This window comes from Oryzias latipes, chromosome 12 (assembly GCF_053564925.1).
Source record: "Oryzias latipes strain Hd-rR chromosome 12, Olatipes_Hd-rR_3.1".
In the NCBI taxonomy this organism is placed as follows: Eukaryota; Metazoa; Chordata; class Actinopteri; order Beloniformes; family Adrianichthyidae; genus Oryzias; species Oryzias latipes.
The window spans coordinates 14,601,505-14,623,370 of NC_136248.1; the positions used below are offsets into that span (position 1 = coordinate 14,601,505).

A 21,866-nucleotide genomic window follows, 5' to 3' on the forward strand; every position below is an offset into this window, starting at 1 on the left:
GTTACTTTTCCACAAAAAAAAAAAAACGACAATTGTACTCCTTTAAAAATAATTTACATTTTTCTCTGTGTAACTATCAAAAGATTAAAAGCTTTGATGTGTCAAATGGATTGTTTTCTTTGATGGCTGACTTTTTGCGTAAAAGTTGCGACATAAAGCCATCCAAAATACCATTATCAATTTATCTTTTACAGTTTTCTTTTCAACATGTTCAACGTTTTAAGAAATAAAAATGTAATTTTCATTTCTTTTTTTTTGTAAAATGTGATGGTTTAACAGTTTTTGAAGAATTACGGAAACAAAAAAGTTTGTGGTAAGAACAATCTGTTGACTGGATGACATTTTTTCTAATACATTGAACTAAAATAAAATTAAAAAAAATTGTAAAAATGCAAAATGTGTATAATGGATTTAAAGTTCTCCTTTTTTTATTTCCTTCTGATTAACTATCCACTCCACTCGTTGGCTCATTAATCAGGGGTGTGCAGCTCGTAATCTCCTTAATGCACATCACAGGAAGATCAAAGGGATCTTTAATGTAAGAAACTCTCTCAGTTTTCACACTTATGCTGCTACAAAGACATTTTGGTTTCGATAAAAGCCATTGAGCGTGCCGTGGATCACAATTCGGTCCATTCTCGCATCCACTTCAAAGGCACCAGCTGAGAGATAAAAACTCCAGGGTCGGCCGTGGCCCCATCAGTTGTGAAAGATTTGGGACTCGGTGATGGGACTTGCAGTGGAGCTCACCTTCCTCCTCCTTGTGGATCTAATCCTGGCGCAGAGGCCCCTCCACGGAATGCTGCATCCCGACGCGCTGCTCCACAGCTCCAGGCGCGCCGCGCAGGATGCTCAGCATCACCAGCCCGGCGCACTGCCGCTCTACATGATGCAGCTCTATCAGACCATGCTGACTGAGGGTCGGGACGCAGCTGTCCAACTCGAGCAAAGCAGCCTCCAGGAGGCTGATTCTGTGACCAGCCTGAACGCTAGAAGTGAGTATTCATCATTGAAATGCTGCTTCATCAACTGACAGGACATTATTTACAAAAATCTAAAGCTCTACTTTTGTTCTTTTCAGGCTGCCAGCAGGTTGGTAACAGATGGTCTGTCACATTTGACATGTCTTCCATGACTGCAAGTGACAACATCCAACAAGCTGAACTCCACATCCATCTGCCTACCTTCTCCCAGTCCTCCATCGCCTTTGTACAGGTCTTTCACTCCAGCAGGAACCGGTGTTTTAACGCACACTGCAAAGAAAACAAGCTTCTCCTCGGTCAGTTTCAAGCTAATCCGAGCTCAATGGCTTCATCCTCCCCATGGAGAGTCTTCAACATGACAGAAATGCTCCTTCTCTGGGTGCAGCCGGTGAAGAGGAGAGCAGAGGATGAAGCTGAAGTGCAGGAAGAGCAGGAGCCAGTCCAGCACCCCACAGCTAATAGGGTCATGATGGTGGTGTTCTCAAGACAGAACCATAACGGCCAACACAAGCCAACGCTGATCCGCACTGCGGAGCATTCCAAATATGTCCAGCTGGAGAGGGAGCGAGTTAGCCCCATGATGAGGAGGCGCAGAGACAAGAGGGAACAACACAGCCTGGAAGGACAATCCAAGAAAAGAGCTGCAAGAAGGGAGAACAAAGGTCCGCTATGCAGAAGAGTGGACATGGCAGTGGACTTTAGAAGGCTTGGATGGAGTGAATGGATTGTGTATCCAAAACGATACAATGCTCATCGCTGTGAGGGGAGCTGTCCCACACCCGTTGATGAGAACTTTAGACCAACTAACCATGCATTCATGCAGGTAAGGCGGAAACGCGACAAGAATGATGTAAACCCTTTGTCTGATTGCAGAATAAATCACTTCTTTTCCTTTTTCTCTCCAGAGTTTGCTGAAGCTTCACCGCCCGGACAAGGTGGCATGTCTTTCCTGCGTGCCCACACGCCTGGCGCCTCTTTCCATGCTGTACTACGAGCACGGGAAGATGGTGATGAGGCATCATGAGGACATGGTAGTAGAGGAATGCGGCTGCCACTGAGTAAAACGCCAGCACCTCCTCAGATGAGAGGAGGGAATCAGGGACTGTAGATCCAGAGACCTGAGCCCATCTGAAGCTCAGTGGATTTATGTACACAGGCACTTCACAGAGAGGACATCCCTCACACTGGACTGCTGCTGAGATGGAAAGTGTGAACATTTGTCACTGATGAATTTTCATCACCAGCCATTAAATAAACATATGCTGTAAGTTCTGAAAGGATGTAGTCATTGACTGAAGCACTACTGTACATCCACGCAAAAACTTTGGTTCCTTTTAACGCCTGAGCATACATGCATCTGAGGAACTGACAAACGCCCAAGTGATATGGGTTTGTTGAGACATACTGATCCAATTGTACAATGAAACAATAAATTATTTCAACTGAACACAGCATTTCTGTCTATTACTATACACAGCTATTAAGCTGCCAACTGACAAATACCTAAATTCTTCATTGAAAGGCTCAGTTGTAAACATTATTGGAGCACACAGGATGTTATTATAGTTCTCTTTTAAATGCTCACATGGAGTTGAAATGATCAGACTGAGCTGCCATTTTTGGCTTATAGTTTAGTTGAGCTACAAAAAGCACAATTTTGTTAAAAACGACCCATAGACTTCAGAGGAAAAAGGGTTGGAGATGAAAAGAGGTCAACAATAATCCCAGCAGATTGATGTTAAATCCACAGTGTTTTAGTACAACTGGGTTTAAACTCAGGGAATAACTCATTTTGATTTGCTGCGTTATTAAATGAAAAACACTATTAATATATATTATTAAATATAGCAGAATACTGACAATGTGGACAGAGCTGAATGTTCCAAGATCAATTATTACACGTGTAATTATAAAAATGGTTTTAAACATGTTCTTGTAGCATTTCTCTGATGATTTAGGACACGTATAGAAGGTTAAGTTTGGAATTGAACTCCTGAGTATTTCTTGTTGTTAATCAGGTGCAGATTAAAAAACAATGTTTGAAAAAAACTTGTAGCAGTGACGTAGGTGTTATAGTCAGAGGGTCACAAGCTTTCTGCTCCGCTCTGCATCCACTTGCAGACAAATAGATCCATGCACGTCTTTGTTTTCCGTCTGAGCTGGAGTCTGGCTCAAAACTGTACCTGGATAGATCCAATATTGCTCACCATTTTTGTTGCAGCGGTAATGTTAGGTTGGGGTTGTGAGAGAATGTAAGCTAGCGGGAAAGAGTTGATGAGCTGCGAGAGCAGGTTTGCTCCACGCCAACAGTCCCACATACAACTCAGAGGTGAATTTTAAATAAATCCCTGCTGCTCTGCAGAATCTATGTCCTAGAAAACAGTTTTTTTGATTATAGCAAAAAACAGAAAAATCATTATTAAATGTTCACTGGGAACATTTTTAAAATAGATCAAAAGATGATCAAAGGGGGACTTTAACCACAAATTGATGACAATTAAAGTGTCTTTGGATATTTCTTTTTAGGCTGAACAAATGCTGGTTAAATCCACTTCAACTGCATTTAAATGCATGACTATAAACATTCTTGTGGCAGAAAACTAAATGACTATACAATAATCAATTTAGCCAAAAAACTAACAACTCTCTTTAGAGTCAGAGCAAACAAATGTGAAAGGAAAACAATGAAAAATAAACACTTCTGTTGAAAATTGAACATTAGCATGTTATTAAAAGTCAGATAATCAGACAAATCAAAACCACAGACAACTCGGATGTATTTGGGAGCAATAACACTTTCTTTGAGTGTTAAAAAAAAGTCTAAGACACGTTTGCAAAAACTGTTTTAATGATTGCAATCATTCTAGATAAAATTGGAATCAATAAATTAGAATATTTTTAACTCTGTGGTTAAAAAAATGTTTGGTGCCACCATGTGGCCAAACGTAGTTATTGCAAATAGCAACTTTTCTCTACATGTTTCCCCTTAAAGCTGATAAACATTTTTTTAGATGAAAACTGCCCTTACTTGTCATATGTCTAACAACGTGACATCAAAGTGAATAGGGCCATGCATCAGTTAAGGTTGTGTTATAGAAGTACATCATTATAAATCATGGTGAGCTCCACAAAAAACAAGTTCAAAACAAATCTTAATAAGCGTATAAGACTTTGTCAAATCAACTAAAATGCATTTTTTCTGTAGGAAACTAGAGCTGTGGAGATGATGGGATCACTTCTGTCCTTGAATCCTTTTAAATGTCCATTTCAAACTGGGCATCCTCACCTACAAAATAAATAAAAAACAGTCAATAAAAGAACTGTAAGCCACTGCAGCCTTCATCCAGCCACATGTACCTTCTTCTGTCTGCACGTCAGTGTCGTGGTTGTTGGTGGTGGGGGCCTCGACGGGATTTTTAGTGTCGTGGGAGGAGTCGGAGTTAAGGGGCCTTGTGACTCCTGGAATATCAGGGAGGTTATTGGGAGGTGTTCGAGCCAGAGGAGATGTCCTGCACTGCAGGAGGAACTTCCTTTCGTAGATGATTCTTGTTCCTGCAGCAAAGGCATTAAAGTTACCTTTTCAGAATAAAACACTATGCCCCGTGTCAAATATTAACAGGATAAAACAAATGTATTAAAAAAATGATCATCATCTTTCACTAAATTTATTTCAAGTTCAAGAAAGTAGCAGTTAAAAAAATCCTATTAGACAGATAATAGTTTAAAAATCTGATTTATTTTACCTCATAAGTGCAACTGAGGAGGCTTCTTGTTTATTATTATAAGGTTATAGTTTGAGAGTCCCTGTAAGGAGCTATGCCAATCAACTTCAGAGAAAAACCTTCAAAAATAGGGTACAGATGAATAAAAGCCTAATAAGTTTCAGAATAAAATGTGCTGTGTGCCAAAATGAGAAAAAAAAAACAAAAAAACATGCAAAACAAGAAAACCACAAGCAGTTTACAACAAACAAAGCTCCTCATATGAGCTGCAGAAATTTCTAGAAGAACTTTGGAAACAGGTGCTCAAAAGAAAAGAAGTCCTGTGAGCCAAATATATAAGAATCTGTACAGATACACTATAGAAGAACAAAAACCCAAATTGCAGGTTTTGTCTGAGCATCAAATTCAATTTTTTGAACATTTCCACAAAGGATTCGTGTTCAAACCTCGATTTTGGGTCATGGTTTTGTACAAAACAACACCAAAAAACAAACATAACAAAAAATGAATCACAGTGATGTGAAACCTTTCCATTGGGTCATTTATAATAAAAACTTCTTAAATCGAGCACAACATGTTTGATACTTCCAACATAAACACACTGGGATGCAGTGATTCATTTTTTGGTGTAACAGAGAGGTCAGCAAGCCTGAAGTCCCACCCTGAGCTACATGTGGCTCCTTTACCCCTCCAAGGAGGCTCTTTGGTTTTGGAAAAAAAAAGAATCAGAATAAGTTGGATAAACAATGGGTTTGTAGTTTTGGTTAATTTGATAATTGAGTTCTGTGTTTAAATTTTTTACTTGTCAGATAAGCTAAAACGTTGGTAAAAGGTTAAATCTGTATTGCAAGAATTAGCTTAAAGCACATTTTGCTCAAAAACAGCATCTACTAGCTGTTAAAGGGCATTCATTCATTGGTTTATCTTGTATTCCGTTTTGTCCCTTTCGGGGTCACGGGGCTGCTGGAGCCTATCCCGGCCACTTGTGGGCGAAGGAAGGGGACGCCCTGGACAGGTCTCCAGTCTGTCGCAGGGTAGAATGTCCGCAATCACACACCCATTCACTCTCACACTCACACCTAGGGACAATATAGAGTTGCCAATTGACCTATGAAGCATGTTTTTGGACGGTGGGAGGAAACCGGAGATTCTGGAGAGAACCCACGCATGCACGGGGAGAACATGCAAACTCCACACAGAAAGGCCCCCCCATTGAGGTTGTGTTTTTCGTGTCGGGACTTGAACCGGGGGCCTTCTTGCTGTGAGAAAAGGGGGCTAACCACTGCCCCACCATCCCTTTAAAAGGGCAAAATTGCTAAAGTTTTTAATAACACATGTTTTTCCTTAAATTGCAAAAAGAGGAAAAGGATGACAGGGCTCCAAAGCCATGACAGAAAATTCTATGTCCGATTTGGTTTACTTGCATTTTTTTCTTCTAGTAAATCTGCTGCAGCAGGAGGATCTGATTTGACAGATTTACAGATTTATTTTTGAACAGAAAAACTTGAATAAAGTGTATTTTTCTGAATAATAAAGTGGGACTTTGCAGCTTTTGGCCTTTAAGAAACTGGACCAAACGGCGCTTTTGGCTTTAAAGGTTGTAACACATGGTTGGGTCTGAACTGAGGATTGTGGCATCAGTAATTACCACCTTTAAAACTTTAAACACCCCCCCCCCCCCCCACCAATGTCTGACTGTATACATGTTAAGTGGGTCCCTGAACATTAACGTCGTCTTGTATCAACCACCCCCCCGCGCTTTATCAGTTCCAACTTCTACACCTGGTAATGTTACAGAACACTGTATCAGTTACCATGAACACATGCGTCGGGATGACGTTTCTTCACAGAAACCCAGGGGAATCGTACGGTGGGCCTGAAGTGCAACCCACAGCAGGAAGTCGCTCAACGTAAAAACATATTATAGATCACAAAGACGGTTAAAGAAGGAAAATAACAAAATAAAAAATCCTTTAGAACTCAAAACAAAATTCCTGAGACCAAAAGAACTCGATGAGCACTGAACGAAAATGAAACATTTTGGAAAACAAAAGTAATTTCCAGAAATCAAAATGAAATGTTAAAAAATGAAACACAAGAAAAACAGAGAAGGTAGGTACCAAGGGGTATCATTGATTGGCTGAGTCTTTTCAATCTGCAAATTTATAATAGTTTTATGATTAGCACAGAGCATGCGGTATGGCTTCATGCAAACTTACTTCTTTTTTCTGAAATGTTTCTTTAATATTTTGTTTCATTATTTTTGGAATTCTGCTGCGGTTCCCGGAATTTAGTTTTGATTTCTAAATATATTCTCAAGTTTATCTGTTTAGCCTTTTTGATTTGTCGTTGTGATTTTTTAAAATGTTTTTTGTGATTTGTTGGTTTGATTTGCACTTCAGGGCCACCGTACTCCCACCAGCATGCTGGGACTCTCCCAAGCCTCCAGTCTAACACCATGCTGGCTTGTTTTATTTCAATCTATTTTTCCCCTCCTGTGCTCTAAAAACTTAGACATGTCCCTGTTCGGTTTTCACACTAAGTTCATGTGTTTATTGAATGACCACATGGAGCCAGTGAACGTGGGGCTACAGGTCAGCTGGGATGGCTGTAAATAACAAGCGGCGACCTTTGTCCGACACAAGCACGAGGCTTCTCCTGTTGACACTCGATCTTTAGCTATACTGATATTCACTTAATATTTTTTCTTACCTCCTGGTGTGGTGCTGAAGAGCGTTCCTCCCGGGGTAGTGGAGTATTCGTGGGGCATGTGCGCAGCATCGTGGATGGCCACGCGCCTGACAGCCGGGATCTCCAGGCTCGTGGTGGTCTGGCCTCCCGCTGACATGTCGCTCAGCAGCGCCTGTTTGACCCGCTTGCTAACCGCAGATTGTACCGCGCCGTGTTCCTCAGGACGCAGTTAACCCCACAAAACGTTGCTTTATTTCTAACACGTGTTCAGAGAGCCCGAAAACAATTTGAAGTGGGAGGACGTGGAAATCGTCACGTGGGATGAGGAGCGCTGGTTGGCTAAAAGTAGGGGGCGTCAAAGACATGGAAGTTGTAGTTTATTCAGAAACTTTTACACTTTAGTTTTATACATTTAAAATAGTTTATAAAACGTATATTTGGCATTTTAAATGTATATGCACGTCACACATCTCACTCCCTCATCTTGGTAAAACCATTGATATTAAAAGGGATAAATATCCAACTAACAGGAAAAGGAAAGCAGTTGGAATCAAGACAAAAGAGGGAAAATTTATGGAATGAAATTAATTTTTAATTTTTTTTGACACAGTGTGGTTGCTGGCGGCGTTGAACACAGTCTGGTTGCTGGTGGCTATCTCTTTTTTTGTGACATATTTATGGTTAAACACTATAAAGTCTCTATAAACTATAAACTCTACACTATAAACCCTCCTCTTTTGTTATCCGTTCTTGAGACCAGCAGCTGCAGAGTTAGAGAGTTTTTTCTCTTTTTCTTATGTTTTTGAGAATATTGTTTCCCCCTCCCCCATGTCACGTTAGCACCAAAAATGGAAAATGAGGGTCCCTCTACTCACTTCAACTACAAGGTAGAAATGTTGCTAAGAGTGTGTCCCACCAGACACACAGTCATTAATGTTGAAGACAAAGTCATTATTTGAGCTCTTCATATAACCATCAATTGAAAATGTTGTACTTGAAATGATCATTTTAAAGGGGAGGCATGTATAGTTGGAAAGACTTGGATGTGATCAATTCACAAGCCTACATTGGCTTAATCGTTTTGAAGTTCACAAGTCAAACTGTTTCCCACATGCCCACACCACAAGAAGTAGATGAGATGTCTGGTCCGTTTGAAAAGAGGAGGGAAAGTGCCAGCTCACTTCACGTCATCAAGTTGTATTTTACATCAACAGAACTTAGAAATTGATTCTTTTTTTGATTAACTGATTATTTTACAATCAGACAAGTAATGATCTAAAAAATTGAATCAGAAGACACAAGTTGTGTGTCACCCTAGCCTAGCCCATAATAACAAATCCAATGAAAAAGTCTAACAGCATTTGTGGACTAGATTTCTTATTTCACAACAATATAAATATTTAGGTAATGACTAAAGGTCTCTTGAATTACTTTTTAGATTAAGTAAGCATAGTTTCTGATTGACTGAACACACCTGATCCAGGTGACCAGCAATTACAGCAGCGGGATCCTCACGAGGATCAGGGTTAGAGACCACTGAAGGTTCAAGCAGATTCACTGTCACGTGTGTTCAGATTTTCGTGGGGCAGCAAGCTCCTCTCTCAGTCTCTGGCGGCTCAGAGTCTGAGTGGAGCCACAAAGAGAGCAGCTCAGAACCCCATGTTATAAGAAAAGGGGTACGATACCGTGGGGTTTTTGTTTAGACATTTTTTTCTCCTTTTTTCTCTAACAGAAGTTTAATAATGTTAGTAAAAAATAAAATAAAAAAACAACAAAAAAGGGGGCACAAGGGCACTTTTGAATACAAGACTAGAAGGACAGGTGCTTGAGAATCCTTAGGGGCCAATGTGTGTACATGTCTGCCAAAAAGGATATCGCAGGTTGAAAAAATGGATGGATAGATTATCTAATGATGCATTAGATAATGCCATAGATAATTTTGGACAAAAATGCTATTATACTTCTGCACAAATAAAACAATTACAAATAAAAACATTATGTCTAAGTCTAAAAATGTTTGGAAAAAAAACTTTAGAACAAGATCTTTCCAACAATTAGGTAAAAAGTCTAAAAGTCATTATTGTGTTGCTGTTTCAGTGGATCCGATCAGAGTTGTGGACAGAAGACTTCCAGCCTTAGTCGGATCGATGAAAAGGAAAGCCTCAACTGAAGAGAAACCTGATAAAAAAAAGGGGAGGAGGATCACCAAGGCATGTAAATGTTTAATCTTTTTTAATTTACATAAAAAACCAACTGGAGCCTATCCTCAGCCACCATATGGCAAGGGCTGTCTACAAAAAAAGAAAAATAGGTTCAACCCGACTTTGCACAACAGTGACTGGGATATGTTCCAACAACCCATGACCCCAAGATGAACTAAAAACTATATAATGCCCTGGATTTTAAAAGCAATTCCGACACCATGCATTGTGGTTTATATTCGCCAATCCAGTGAGCATCGATGCACACTGGTTTTTTGCAGGGACTTCTGGGAAAATCTTTTTTTTATTCACTATACATTTGACCCTATAAAAATCAGCAATTCACTTTTTAAATATACCATCCATTCATCCATACATTTTCTATTATTCTTCTAAAATCACAGAGTTGCTGGAGCCTATCCCAGCAACTGTTGTGTAAAGGTGGGTACACTTTAGTATTTATTTACAGTTAAGGTTTTTTGCAGGCAAGTTGTATGGTTGAACGGTCTTCCTTGTCCTTACCCAACATGGCTGGAATGGCTCCAGCAACCCTGTGACCCTGGAAGGAAAGAAGTGGGTTTGGAAAGTGAATTGAAGAATGAAAATGTTGTTGTCCTCGTTAGGGGTGGTGGAGGCTGGAGGGTGTATTTGTTTTGGCATCTTGCTATTATCACACTGAATGTGATTTGCATTGTAGATCGCGTTTCAGTATTAGGACAATATTTGGACCTGATTTGAGGTCCTGGGGTGTAATCTGAGCGTCGCGGAGCAATTCTCTAGTGGCAAAGGGTTTCAGTCAGCTCAGTGACAAAAAGTTTGCTTTACAGCACATTGTTGCCAGAGTTGAAATATATGAACTTTGGTGTAGCTTTGCATTGAGTCATCCGATCAGGAACTAAAGCTTTGGTATGTGCGTGTTGATATTATCTGTGTCCGCTGATGCTGGCCATTTATGGTTCTCTTGAACACTATGATATTTTAATTATATGGAGACCATAATAAAAATGGTCACTAATTTTATTTGGCAAACTGGGTCTTTGGACAGACTTATTACCAGGCTAGCTAGTAATCAGAGAACGTTTAACTTACTATTAACGTTTGAATTAAACCTAATAACACTAAGTTGATTAGTAGGCTACTAGAAGTTTGAAGCTGGGGAAAGTATGGTGCACCAGGGTTCTGTCCTCTATTCTCATCTACTTCTTCTCTCCTCCTCTCGTCTGTTCTTAATAATTTATTTATCATTCAGTTCTCCATGCCTCTGTTTGGTGCAGTGCGATTCATGCATTGTCCCTCTTTGTGATTCCAGATTCCAGTTGGCTCGTCCGTGTTCCTGTACCTGACAGTGAACCTCGTCTTTGGCTCATCCCTGCTCCTACACTTGGTTGTGGACCCCACCTCTGGCTCATCTTGCGCCCCCTGCCATACCCCAACTCATTTGGGTGAAGCCCATCTGATGGACTATTTAAGCATGCAGTTGTAGAGTTAGATCCACCAAATCTTCTTTAAAGGTTCTGGTGCATCGCTCTCCGTCCTGGGGAGGATTCCTCCTTCATGTGGACACCCCTGAGGTTTCTTCTTTGTTTTGTTTTTTCAGAATCTGTTTTTTTTAGGAGTTTTTCCTTACTGAGAAGGAGGGTCCAAGGCAGTGCTTCTCAATATTTTTTTGCAAGGCCCCCCCTAGGAAAAAGAAAATGTTTTGCGCCCCCTTAACCCCCCACACACTCTCTGCGGTGACAATATATAGGTTAGGTTAATATCTATAACAAATTGTGTAAGTATACCTAAAATTGTATCATTTAACATTAACTAAAGAAAACAGCAATATAAATCCATTTTCCACAAACATTAGCTTTATTTTGCCACAGAAACCCTGTTATGGTCTAAAACAGAAAAGAAGCTTAAAGTGCCTGAAATAAAAAATCTGTCATTCCTTATTTAAACTAGAAACATTTTGACCAACTGAACCATTTGATGCTGAGAAAAATAATTCAATCAATAAATAATATTAAATTTAAATTGATCTGAAACATTAACACAGCAGCACCAATATATTTAACTTTTTTAGTCTGAAGAAATAGCTAAAAAACATTGAGCTGATTTTTTTTTTCAAAATGATCGATTGTTTATTTGACTTGTTTTTATTGATTTATTTCAAGCATTGTAGTCAAAGTAATAAAAATTTACACATATTTATTAAATTCATTACAGAAATGATGAAATGCATGGATTAAAAAGATAGAAAATAAAACAAAAACGTCACTTAAATCACATTTGCTTAGTTAAATATAGTGATCATTAACTAAAGTACAAGTAGAGCTGTCACGGTGCCCTCCTCCTCATCAGCTCCACCTGATGCCTCCAGCTGCGCCTCCTCATCCTCATCAGCCGGCAGCCTCTTAAGGAGACGACGGACCTGTAACTGACGCTAGTTCGTTGTACTCCTACGGTGCATCTCCTGGCCTCACCTTGATTCTCGCCCTTGCCTGGTTCATGCTCTCGACTAATAGCTTTGTCTTTGCATTCACTCCAGGACCTCGCCTTCCAGTGGAACTTACCCGATTACGGTTCATCTCTCGCCGTCTCACTCTGACGATCTCTGGCTCCATCTCGGATCACGCGGTTGCTGCCAGCAAGACCCTCCAACCACAGTTTGGGCTACCTGGAAAGATTCTGGAACTCAGCTCTATCCTGACTATCTTATTAAATCTCATTATTACTCACCTCACTGTCTGCCGAGTCTCCTTCCGAGTTCCAGCACCTGAGTCACTACGCCTGCTAGCCATGACAAGAGCTTGATTTATTGCTTGAAAAGGAGTGAGAAGAAGCAAGTTTATATAATCCCACCCCTACTGATCTCATCACTTTATGATCTCATAAAGGTCAGCTGTTTTCCAGCATTACCTGCTGTCTTTATGTCAAAAACTGACACCAACTAAATGGCAGGCAGACAAAGAATACATTTTTGGAAAAAAAACATCAAAATGTCTACAATAGTTAAAAAAATATTAGCAGGAGCTGAGTAATCTAAAGGCAAGTGATCCTGGTGTTGTGCAACAGGCAGCGCTCGGCGTGCGCCGTTCAACCTGGCAGCCTGAGCCCACTACCCCTCCCCTCTCCTTCTCACACATGAGAGCAGCGTGAGACAGGAACAGGACTTTTCTTTTCTTCTTTTTAAATTATGCTACAGAATCGCTTCCATACATAGCAGTTGTTTGAAGATGGTTCTTCAGATTCAGTCTCTAAGCTCCGGTACTATAGCAGGCTGTCTATATGGTGTGTAGCTACGGGGCCTGACGTGTTGTTGAAGCTTCCTTGTTGCATCACTAAACACTCCCATTGCATCCGTTGATTAAAGTCCCACTCTGATCATCTTTTGATCTAATTACAAGTGTTCCCACAGTGGTCTTTTACTTATAATTATGCCCTTCTAGCCGTTTTTAACTCTGTGTAGGGGGGAAGGGTTATTTATTTTATTAAAGCTTTTAATTAATTTTTTGCATATTTAGATCCATTTTTTATGTGAATCTATGTGTGTAGAAAAAAAATGCACTCACTTTTCTTAATCCCACCTTCTTTGGCATTCTTCGGGTGGGTGGAGTAAACTCTGTGAACTTGTGATGCCCCTCCCATTTCAGACTGCATTTTCACCTTCAAAATCCAAAGGATGATGTCAGTTTCTTAGGGGTGTAACGGTTAATCAATTAATCAATATCTATTCCTACAATCCAATCAGATTGATCTAAGACAAGTTTTAATCAGATTAACCTATACCATGGGTCGGCAACCCATGGCTCCGGAGCCACATGTGGCTCTTTCATCCTTTTGTTGTGGCTCCCTGTGACTTTGGAAAATAATGAGTATTTTATAATTAAATTTTATTTTAGTTTGTTTCTTCTGCTGGGTCCGTACAAAGCGCGTACCACGTCAAAACCAGCTTCCTAAATTAGCTCGTATTTATCGGGCGAGAACTGCAAAGCTGATAGCAGGAAGACGCACGCGGTCCAGAGTGATCTTCTGCCGGGAACTTGACGTGCCGCGGGACAGAGACCAACTCGCTTACGACAGAGAGTTCGCGCCAGTGTTGCCAGATAGAGTCACAGTTTTCCAGCCCAAAAGTCATCTGAAAGCCGCCAGACCCAGCCAAAAACCGCCCAACATAACTTTTGTTGATGTTTTTTTTCGCACTGGACTAATTTAGCTAAATAAAAGATTTTTCTAAATAAAAGATGGTTCAGACTAATAATAAAATGTGTACAATATTGAATATTTCTTCATCGGCCGCCTTCTTCCATTTATTTTCTTAACCCGCTCTATCCCCGCTATAACCTGCGTCCTGCTCTTCCATCCTTGTGCGGCGCTGGAGCGCCCCGATCGTATTTTGCGCTCTCTGTGTAGGACACACTGAGGAGCGCGGGGGAAACCAACTCTCAGCTGCAGAGGTTGTGAACAGGTGAACAGGTAGAGAGGAAAAGCAGGTGGAGAGGCGGAGGAGGGGCTTCATATATTTTTATTACATTTGGCTTCAAACTCTGTCAGAGAGATGCAACACGGGCGTCAGATTCAGACGCAGCTTTCCCTGCAGGAGTTGAAGCAGAGACTTTCCCTGGGATGATTTTATGAACTCAAACATGGAAACATGATTACCAAGTAGAACTCTTCAAAATAATAAACCTGATCTCTCCACATTGTCAGTTTCTACACATCGCTCCACGCAGCGATCAGACCAGAACTTCAGCTGGTGGCTCCTCCCAACGCGACCGCGGTATCATCCTTTTAAGAACACAATGTGCATTTGCAGTGATGCATGTTTCAGAGGATGTCCGATTGGCCAATCTACATGTCAATCAAGTCCTGTACTTCTCAGTGAGGATTTTGATTGGCTGGTGGACTTTTAAGAAGTAATTTTTTGTATCTTTTCTGGCCCGCGATCTACACTCATGTCCTTAAAGATCGACGTAATGAGTACATTTGATATAATATATACATGCATAATATATATATATAAAATGATGTCAAAACGGATTGTGGCTCCGGGTGCTTTCTTTTCATTAGGGGCGGTCCCAAATGGCTCTTTGAGTAAAAAGGGTTGCCGACCCATGGCCTGTACCATTAAAAAATAATTTCAAAGTGAGATAAATTGATTATTGATCTTGGAAAATCCTTTTTGGATCCAGGTAAAGTATATTTGACTACAACAGAAAAATGACTATCACAGCAGACAACACGTGATGGCAACATAAAACGATCCAGCTATCATGTGACCATACAGCAAATGTGTCAAACTCTAGGGGCCACATCCGGCCTGACTAGTAATTAGATCCAGCCGGCGAGATTATTTTTTTGTTATTGGTAATATGTAGTGGTATGTACTGGTAGCATTAACTACAGATGCCAAAATGCAGCGTGTCAGCTGCCTTGCCAAACACTTGTGTTGCCAAGTTAGGCAGTGTCTGATTCATCTCAGTTGTCAACTTCAGGGAAAATATTTCTTTGGTGGGGGGACAATTTGGGCAGCTTTGTGGTTAGTATTTGGTTCCTTATTGTAGTACGTCTCAGAGAAGAGCGATCAGATGAAGGTGAGCCTTTCCCTCAACTGTGAGCAACCAAGTTAGGGATCTACATTATTGTTCGACGTTTGCAGATTTTATTACTTAATCCGCCTAACTGCAGCTTGCACGATCCTAAATTGGGTTTACTGCATGTCTTGATTTCACATTAAGTTGCATATTGTTATATTCAGAATCTTCCGTTTCAGCCTCAAATACTGGTTCCTCCTTTTGTTCCAAAGTTATCAGCTCTACCGTTAATTTTGAGCGGTAGTCTTTTGTTTGTGCAAGTTTTTAGTACATCTGGGAAGGGTCTTCCCCAAGAATTACAGGAAAAGACAAAATTCTAAAGATATAAGAATGAGATTTATTGAAGAAGGCTGGAGGACACAGTCTGGTTGCTGGCGGCGTCGGACACAGTCTGGTTGCTGGCGGCGTCGGACACAGTCTGGTTGCTGGCGGCGTCGGACACAGTCTGGTTGCTGGCGGCGTCGGACACAGTCTGGTTGCTGGCGGCGTCGGACACAGTCTGGTTGCTGGCGGCGTCGGACACAGTCTGGTTGCTGGCGGCGTCGGACACAGTCTGGTTGCTGGCGGCGTCGGACACAGTCTGGTTGCTGGCGGCGTCGGACACAGTCTGGTTGCTGGCGGCGTCGGACACAGTCTGGTTGCTGGCGGCGTCGGACACAGTCTGGTTGCTGGCGGCGTCGGACACAGTCTGGTTGCTGGCGGCGTCGGACACAGTCTGGTTGCTGGCGGCGTCGGACACAGTCTGGTTGCTGGCGGCGTCGGACACAGTCTGGTTGCTGGCGGCGTCGGACACAGTCTGGTTGCTGGCGGCGTCGGACACAGTCTGGTTGCTGGCGGCGTCGGACACAGTCTGGTTGCTGGCGGCGTCGGACACAGTCTGGTTGCTGGCGGCGTCGGACACAGTCTGGTTGCTGGCGGCGTCGGACACAGTCTGGTTGCTGGCGGCGTCGGACACAGTCTGGTTGCTGGCGGCGTCGGACACAGTCTGGTTGCTGGCGGCGTCGGACACAGTCTGGTTGCTGGCGGCGTCGGACACAGTCTGGTTGCTGGCGGCGTCGGACACAGTCTGGTTGCTGGCGGCGTCGGACACAGTCTGGTTGCTGGCGGCGTCGGACACAGTCTGGTTGCTGGCGGCGTCGGACACAGTCTGGTTGCTGGCGGCGTCGGACACAGTCTGGTTGCTGGCGGCGTCGGACACAGTCTGGTTGCTGGCGGCGTCGGACACAGTCTGGTTGCTGGCGGCGTCGGACACAGTCTGGTTGCTGGCGGCGTCGGACACAGTCTGGTTGCTGGCGGCGTCGGACACAGTCTGGTTGCTGGCGGCGTCGGACACAGTCTGGTTGCTGGCGGCGTCGGACACAGTCTGGTTGCTGGCGGCGTCGGACACAGTCTGGTTGCTGGCGGCGTCGGACACAGTCTGGTTGCTGGCGGCGTCGGACACAGTCTGGTTGCTGGCGGCGTCGGACACAGTCTGGTTGCTGGCGGCGTCGGACACAGTCTGGTTGCTGGCGGCGTCGGACACAGTCTGGTTGCTGGCGGCGTCGGACACAGTCTGGTTGCTGGCGGCGTCGGACACAGTCTGGTTGCTGGCGGCGTCGGACACAGTCTGGTTGCTGGCGGCGTCGGACACAGTCTGGTTGCTGGCGGCGTCGGACACAGTCTGGTTGCTGGCGGCGTCGGACACAGTCTGGTTGCTGGCGGCGTCGGACACAGTCTGGTTGCTGGCGGCGTCGGACACAGTCTGGTTGCTGGCGGCGTCGGACACAGTCTGGTTGCTGGCGGCGTCGGACACAGTCTGGTTGCTGGCGGCGTCGGACACAGTCTGGTTGCTGGCGGCGTCGGACACAGTCTGGTTGCTGGCGGCGTCGGACACAGTCTGGTTGCTGGCGGCGTCGGACACAGTCTGGTTGCTGGCGGCGTCGGACACAGTCTGGTTGCTGGCGGCGTCGGACACAGTCTGGTTGCTGGCGGCGTCGGACACAGTCTGGTTGCTGGCGGCGTCGGACACAGTCTGGTTGCTGGCGGCGTCGGACACAGTCTGGTTGCTGGCGGCGTCGGACACAGTCTGGTTGCTGGCGGCGTCGGACACAGTCTGGTTGCTGGCGGCGTCGGACACAGTCTGGTTGCTGGCGGCGTCGGACACAGTCTGGTTGCTGGCGGCGTCGGACACAGTCTGGTTGCTGGCGGCGTCGGACACAGTCTGGTTGCTGGCGGCGTCGGACACAGTCTGGTTGCTGGCGGCGTCGGACACAGTCTGGTTGCTGGCGGCGTCGGACACAGTCTGGTTGCTGGCGGCGTCGGACACAGTCTGGTTGCTGGCGGCGTCGGACACAGTCTGGTTGCTGGCGGCGTCGGACACAGTCTGGTTGCTGGCGGCGTCGGACACAGTCTGGTTGCTGGCGGCGTCGGACACAGTCTGGTTGCTGGCGGCGTCGGACACAGTCTGGTTGCTGGCGGCGTCGGACACAGTCTGGTTGCTGGCGGCGTCGGACACAGTCTGGTTGCTGGCGGCGTCGGACACAGTCTGGTTGCTGGCGGCGTCGGACACAGTCTGGTTGCTGGCGGCGTCGGACACAGTCTGGTTGCTGGCGGCGTCGGACACAGTCTGGTTGCTGGCGGCGTCGGACACAGTCTGGTTGCTGGCGGCGTCGGACACAGTCTGGTTGCTGGCGGCGTCGGACACAGTCTGGTTGCTGGCGGCGTCGGACACAGTCTGGTTGCTGGCGGCGTCGGACACAGTCTGGTTGCTGGCGGCGTCGGACACAGTCTGGTTGCTGGCGGCGTCGGACACAGTCTGGTTGCTGGCGGCGTCGGACACAGTCTGGTTGCTGGCGGCGTCGGACACAGTCTGGTTGCTGGCGGCGTCGGACACAGTCTGGTTGCTGGCGGCGTCGGACACAGTCTGGTTGCTGGCGGCGTCGGACACAGTCTGGTTGCTGGCGGCGTCGGACACAGTCTGGTTGCTGGCGGCGTCGGACACAGTCTGGTTGCTGGCGGCGTCGGACACAGTCTGGTTGCTGGCGGCGTCGGACACAGTCTGGTTGCTGGCGGCGTCGGACACAGTCTGGTTGCTGGCGGCGTCGGACACAGTCTGGTTGCTGGCGGCGTCGGACACAGTCTGGTTGCTGGCGGCGTCGGACACAGTCTGGTTGCTGGCGGCGTCGGACACAGTCTGGTTGCTGGCGGCGTCGGACACAGTCTGGTTGCTGGCGGCGTCGGACACAGTCTGGTTGCTGGCGGCGTCGGACACAGTCTGGTTGCTGGCGGCGTCGGACACAGTCTGGTTGCTGGCGGCGTCGGACACAGTCTGGTTGCTGGCGGCGTCGGACACAGTCTGGTTGCTGGCGGCGTCGGACACAGTCTGGTTGCTGGCGGCGTCGGACACAGTCTGGTTGCTGGCGGCGTCGGACACAGTCTGGTTGCTGGCGGCGTCGGACACAGTCTGGTTGCTGGCGGCGTCGGACACAGTCTGGTTGCTGGCGGCGTCGGACACAGTCTGGTTGCTGGCGGCGTCGGACACAGTCTGGTTGCTGGCGGCGTCGGACACAGTCTGGTTGCTGGCGGCGTCGGACACAGTCTGGTTGCTGGCGGCGTCGGACACAGTCTGGTTGCTGGCGGCGTCGGACACAGTCTGGTTGCTGGCGGCGTCGGACACAGTCTGGTTGCTGGCGGCGTCGGACACAGTCTGGTTGCTGGCGGCGTCGGACACAGTCTGGTTGCTGGCGGCGTCGGACACAGTCTGGTTGCTGGCGGCGTCGGACACAGTCTGGTTGCTGGCGGCGTCGGACACAGTCTGGTTGCTGGCGGCGTCGGACACAGTCTGGTTGCTGGCGGCGTCGGACACAGTCTGGTTGCTGGCGGCGTCGGACACAGTCTGGTTGCTGGCGGCGTCGGACACAGTCTGGTTGCTGGCGGCGTCGGACACAGTCTGGTTGCTGGCGGCGTCGGACACAGTCTGGTTGCTGGCGGCGTCGGACACAGTCTGGTTGCTGGCGGCGTCGGACACAGTCTGGTTGCTGGCGGCGTCGGACACAGTCTGGTTGCTGGCGGCGTCGGACACAGTCTGGTTGCTGGCGGCGTCGGACACAGTCTGGTTGCTGGCGGCGTCGGACACAGTCTGGTTGCTGGCGGCGTCGGACACAGTCTGGTTGCTGGCGGCGTCGGACACAGTCTGGTTGCTGGCGGCGTCGGACACAGTCTGGTTGCTGGCGGCGTCGGACACAGTCTGGTTGCTGGCGGCGTCGGACACAGTCTGGTTGCTGGCGGCGTCGGACACAGTCTGGTTGCTGGCGGCGTCGGACACAGTCTGGTTGCTGGCGGCGTCGGACACAGTCTGGTTGCTGGCGGCGTCGGACACAGTCTGGTTGCTGGCGGCGTCGGACACAGTCTGGTTGCTGGCGGCGTCGGACACAGTCTGGTTGCTGGCGGCGTCGGACACAGTCTGGTTGCTGGCGGCGTCGGACACAGTCTGGTTGCTGGCGGCGTCGGACACAGTCTGGTTGCTGGCGGCGTCGGACACAGTCTGGTTGCTGGCGGCGTCGGACACAGTCTGGTTGCTGGCGGCGTCGGACACAGTCTGGTTGCTGGCGGCGTCGGACACAGTCTGGTTGCTGGCGGACAGTCCTATACACGTTGTTCTGGCAACGAGAGCCACAGCTTCCACCTCATTGGTTTCCAGTTGTACTAACAAAATGAAATTGGACTTTAGAATTTTTTACAGTTTTTTTTATTATAGTATTAATATTTGTTTGCTCTGGTATATTTAATAGAGAAACCAAACCTAATGTTTATTCTCCAACTCACCTTCTTTAACCAGATTTTCCAACCTGGAATCCAATGACTGTTGAAGATCAAGGCCACGCTCTAAAGCCAAATCTTTTGGGGGAGGAAACAGAGAGGACGTAGTAAACATCCACTAATAATTTTCAGTACATATTTCTTGCATTAATTCTCACCAGCTTTTCTTCCCATCTTTTTATGGTCTGCATCCTGGGTTTCTCTAGCAAAAGGTAAACTTAAACCTACAGAGAATGACAGTTTAAAGAAGGTTAAATGTTTGTTCTGATGATTTTTGAAAGACAAATTTCAATATGCAGTATAACAAATCCTTCAAATAAAGCTACAAACCTTTGCTAAAGAAAACAGCCAAAACACAAAGGGCCACAAACGACTCAGCTCCCATCTTTCCAGACTCTGAATGAGAAGCAAACAAACAAGAGGAGCTTAAAAAAGTTCCTCCTGCAGGAAACACAGCTGCTGTTCATTACAGCTGATTGTCTTTCTCCTCAGATCAGCTGGACTCACATTTTGATTGACACACCTGAGATGAATCCTCAGAATTTAGGGATTACCTTGTTAGTTCATAATTTTATTAGGTTAAGATAAAAGCTTGGTAATGTCGCATCAAGTCAACAAAAATAAAAAAAGATGTTCCCCAAATCTTTGTTTAAAAAGTTCACTTTGTTAAGGAATCAAACTGTTTACTCGGAAGAAAATGATGTCATTTGACACTAATATGAAAACTCCTGTGAAATGAGGACATTGAAGCTCCTCAGAATTTGTTTGTAGAACATTTGGTCTTCATTTTTATATAAATCTCAGAATTCTAACAGCCTCTGTTCCAGAACCTCTGTGTTACAGTGATGCATGTTCAGCAAAGATCATAAAAAAGAGCCGAACTGTTGTGATCCGTGAGCAGACAGTCAAAGACAAACCTTCCTGTCATTCCAAACTCCTTTGTCCTCAAAGACTAAAGATCAAACTTTTATTCACCTAAAACCATCACATCTTTGTTGAATGTTAGAAAAGTTCCTGTCAGTATGAAGTTTACAATGAAGATTACAATTTACATGTGAGCGCCCTCTAGTGGAGATTAAAACCAATTATATGAGGCAGATTTTTCACATTTTAGGACATTAAGTCACATTATAACAGATCTGTACAACTTTGTAAAATCTATTCACATATGATTGATTGTAAATTTGAAAATGTGGGTAAAATATCAAGAAAATGCAAACAATTTGAAAAGAATAGTTTAGATTAAATCCCCTAAAGACTAAAGGCATTTTACCATGCAGTATATAGTCAAATCACCATGATGGATTTCATAGTTCTATGCCCAATGTAATTATAAAATATTATTTGACCTTGATATCTAAGTCCTTTAGGTTGCTGCCAGCAACCAGTCCTTTAGAAAAAAAGTATTTTTTTCTGGACCTGCTGCTGAAGCTGGATTGGTTGTAAAGGATGTCTTGGGGAGTGAAAGAGTAGCCATGATTCCTGCCTCAAGTCAGGCTGATGATCTGGAAAACCACATCTATAAAGAATTGCATCAAACACTTGTACAACTCCAAACATGAATGTTCATTTAATCCAAACTGCAGTTTAAAATGTTCATATTAGATTTGCTTTATTTAAGGGTTGGTCTTTAGTGGTTCCATGTTTCCCATTTTAAGCTTTAAAGAGTTCTTAACAAAGTTTGATGCTGACATTTTCAAAGCTTTTGTTGTGAAAATAAGCAAAATAGTTTCATGGCAATGCGGTATATTTATTATAAACTTAACATGAATACCGTTTTCAACAACAGAAACAAAGAAACAGTTGTGGATTTTACTTTATGGGCTTCTTCATGCAATCAATCAAATGTAACATTCAATTCAGCATTTAGCCAGCGTACCTGTCAGTCACATT

The 21,866-nt window shown here is 45.0% G+C and overlaps 3 protein-coding genes across 3 annotated transcripts; 1 reads left to right on the top strand and 2 right to left on the bottom strand.

Annotated features, from left to right (window-relative positions):
* The first annotated feature begins 398 nt into the window (after nt 1–398).
* LOC100125479 (nodal homolog) lies at nt 399–2,729 on the top strand. The gene is made up of 3 exons (XM_004074988.4): nt 399–995; nt 1,082–1,806; nt 1,889–2,729. Exons 1-3 carry the CDS (start codon nt 728–730, stop codon nt 2,039–2,041), a joined length of 1,146 nt encoding a protein of 381 aa, XP_004075036.1. The 5' UTR covers nt 399–727; the 3' UTR covers nt 2,042–2,729.
* A 1,084-nt stretch (nt 2,730–3,813) lies between these two features.
* Nucleotides 3,814–7,714, bottom strand: LOC101165490 (eukaryotic translation initiation factor 4E-binding protein 2). Its single transcript, XM_004074860.5, has 3 exons — nt 7,418–7,714; nt 4,341–4,535; nt 3,814–4,269 (listed from the first exon to the last, which is right to left on the bottom strand). The coding sequence occupies exons 1-3, from the start codon at nt 7,551–7,553 to the stop codon at nt 4,238–4,240; spliced, it is 363 nt and encodes a 120-aa protein (XP_004074908.1). The 5' UTR covers nt 7,554–7,714; the 3' UTR covers nt 3,814–4,237.
* A 4,445-nt stretch (nt 7,715–12,159) lies between these two features.
* LOC144996751 (uncharacterized) lies at nt 12,160–20,439 on the bottom strand. The gene is made up of 5 exons (XM_078956442.1): nt 20,304–20,439; nt 20,132–20,197; nt 19,980–20,051; nt 17,725–19,859; nt 12,160–12,255 (listed from the first exon to the last, which is right to left on the bottom strand). The coding sequence occupies exons 1-5, from the start codon at nt 20,356–20,358 to the stop codon at nt 12,160–12,162; spliced, it is 2,424 nt and encodes an 807-aa protein (XP_078812568.1). The 5' UTR covers nt 20,359–20,439.
* Nucleotides 20,440–21,866: the final 1,427 nt, after the last annotated feature.

Coding starts and splice junctions, on each gene's coding strand:
- LOC101165490 (XM_004074860.5), bottom strand. CDS start 7,553: ATGTCAGCGGGAGGCCAGACCACCACGAGCCTGGAGATCCCGGCTGTC. Junction 4,536..7,417: donor CTTCAGCACCACACCAGGAG/GTAAGAAAAAAT, acceptor CCTTTGCTGCAG/GAACAAGAATCATCTACGAA. Junction 4,270..4,340: donor TGACGTGCAGACAGAAGAAG/GTACATGTGGCT, acceptor TTTATTTTGTAG/GTGAGGATGCCCAGTTTGAA.
- LOC100125479 (XM_004074988.4), top strand. CDS start 728: ATGGGACTTGCAGTGGAGCTCACCTTCCTCCTCCTTGTGGATCTAATC. Junction 996..1,081: donor GACCAGCCTGAACGCTAGAA/GTGAGTATTCAT, acceptor TGTTCTTTTCAG/GCTGCCAGCAGGTTGGTAAC. Junction 1,807..1,888: donor CTAACCATGCATTCATGCAG/GTAAGGCGGAAA, acceptor TTTTCTCTCCAG/AGTTTGCTGAAGCTTCACCG.
- LOC144996751 (XM_078956442.1), bottom strand. CDS start 20,358: ATGGGAGCTGAGTCGTTTGTGGCCCTTTGTGTTTTGGCTGTTTTCTTT. Junction 20,198..20,303: donor GGCTGTTTTCTTTAGCAAAG/GTTTGTAGCTTT, acceptor CATTCTCTGTAG/GTTTAAGTTTACCTTTTGCT. Junction 20,052..20,131: donor AAAGATGGGAAGAAAAGCTG/GTGAGAATTAAT, acceptor CTCCCCCAAAAG/ATTTGGCTTTAGAGCGTGGC.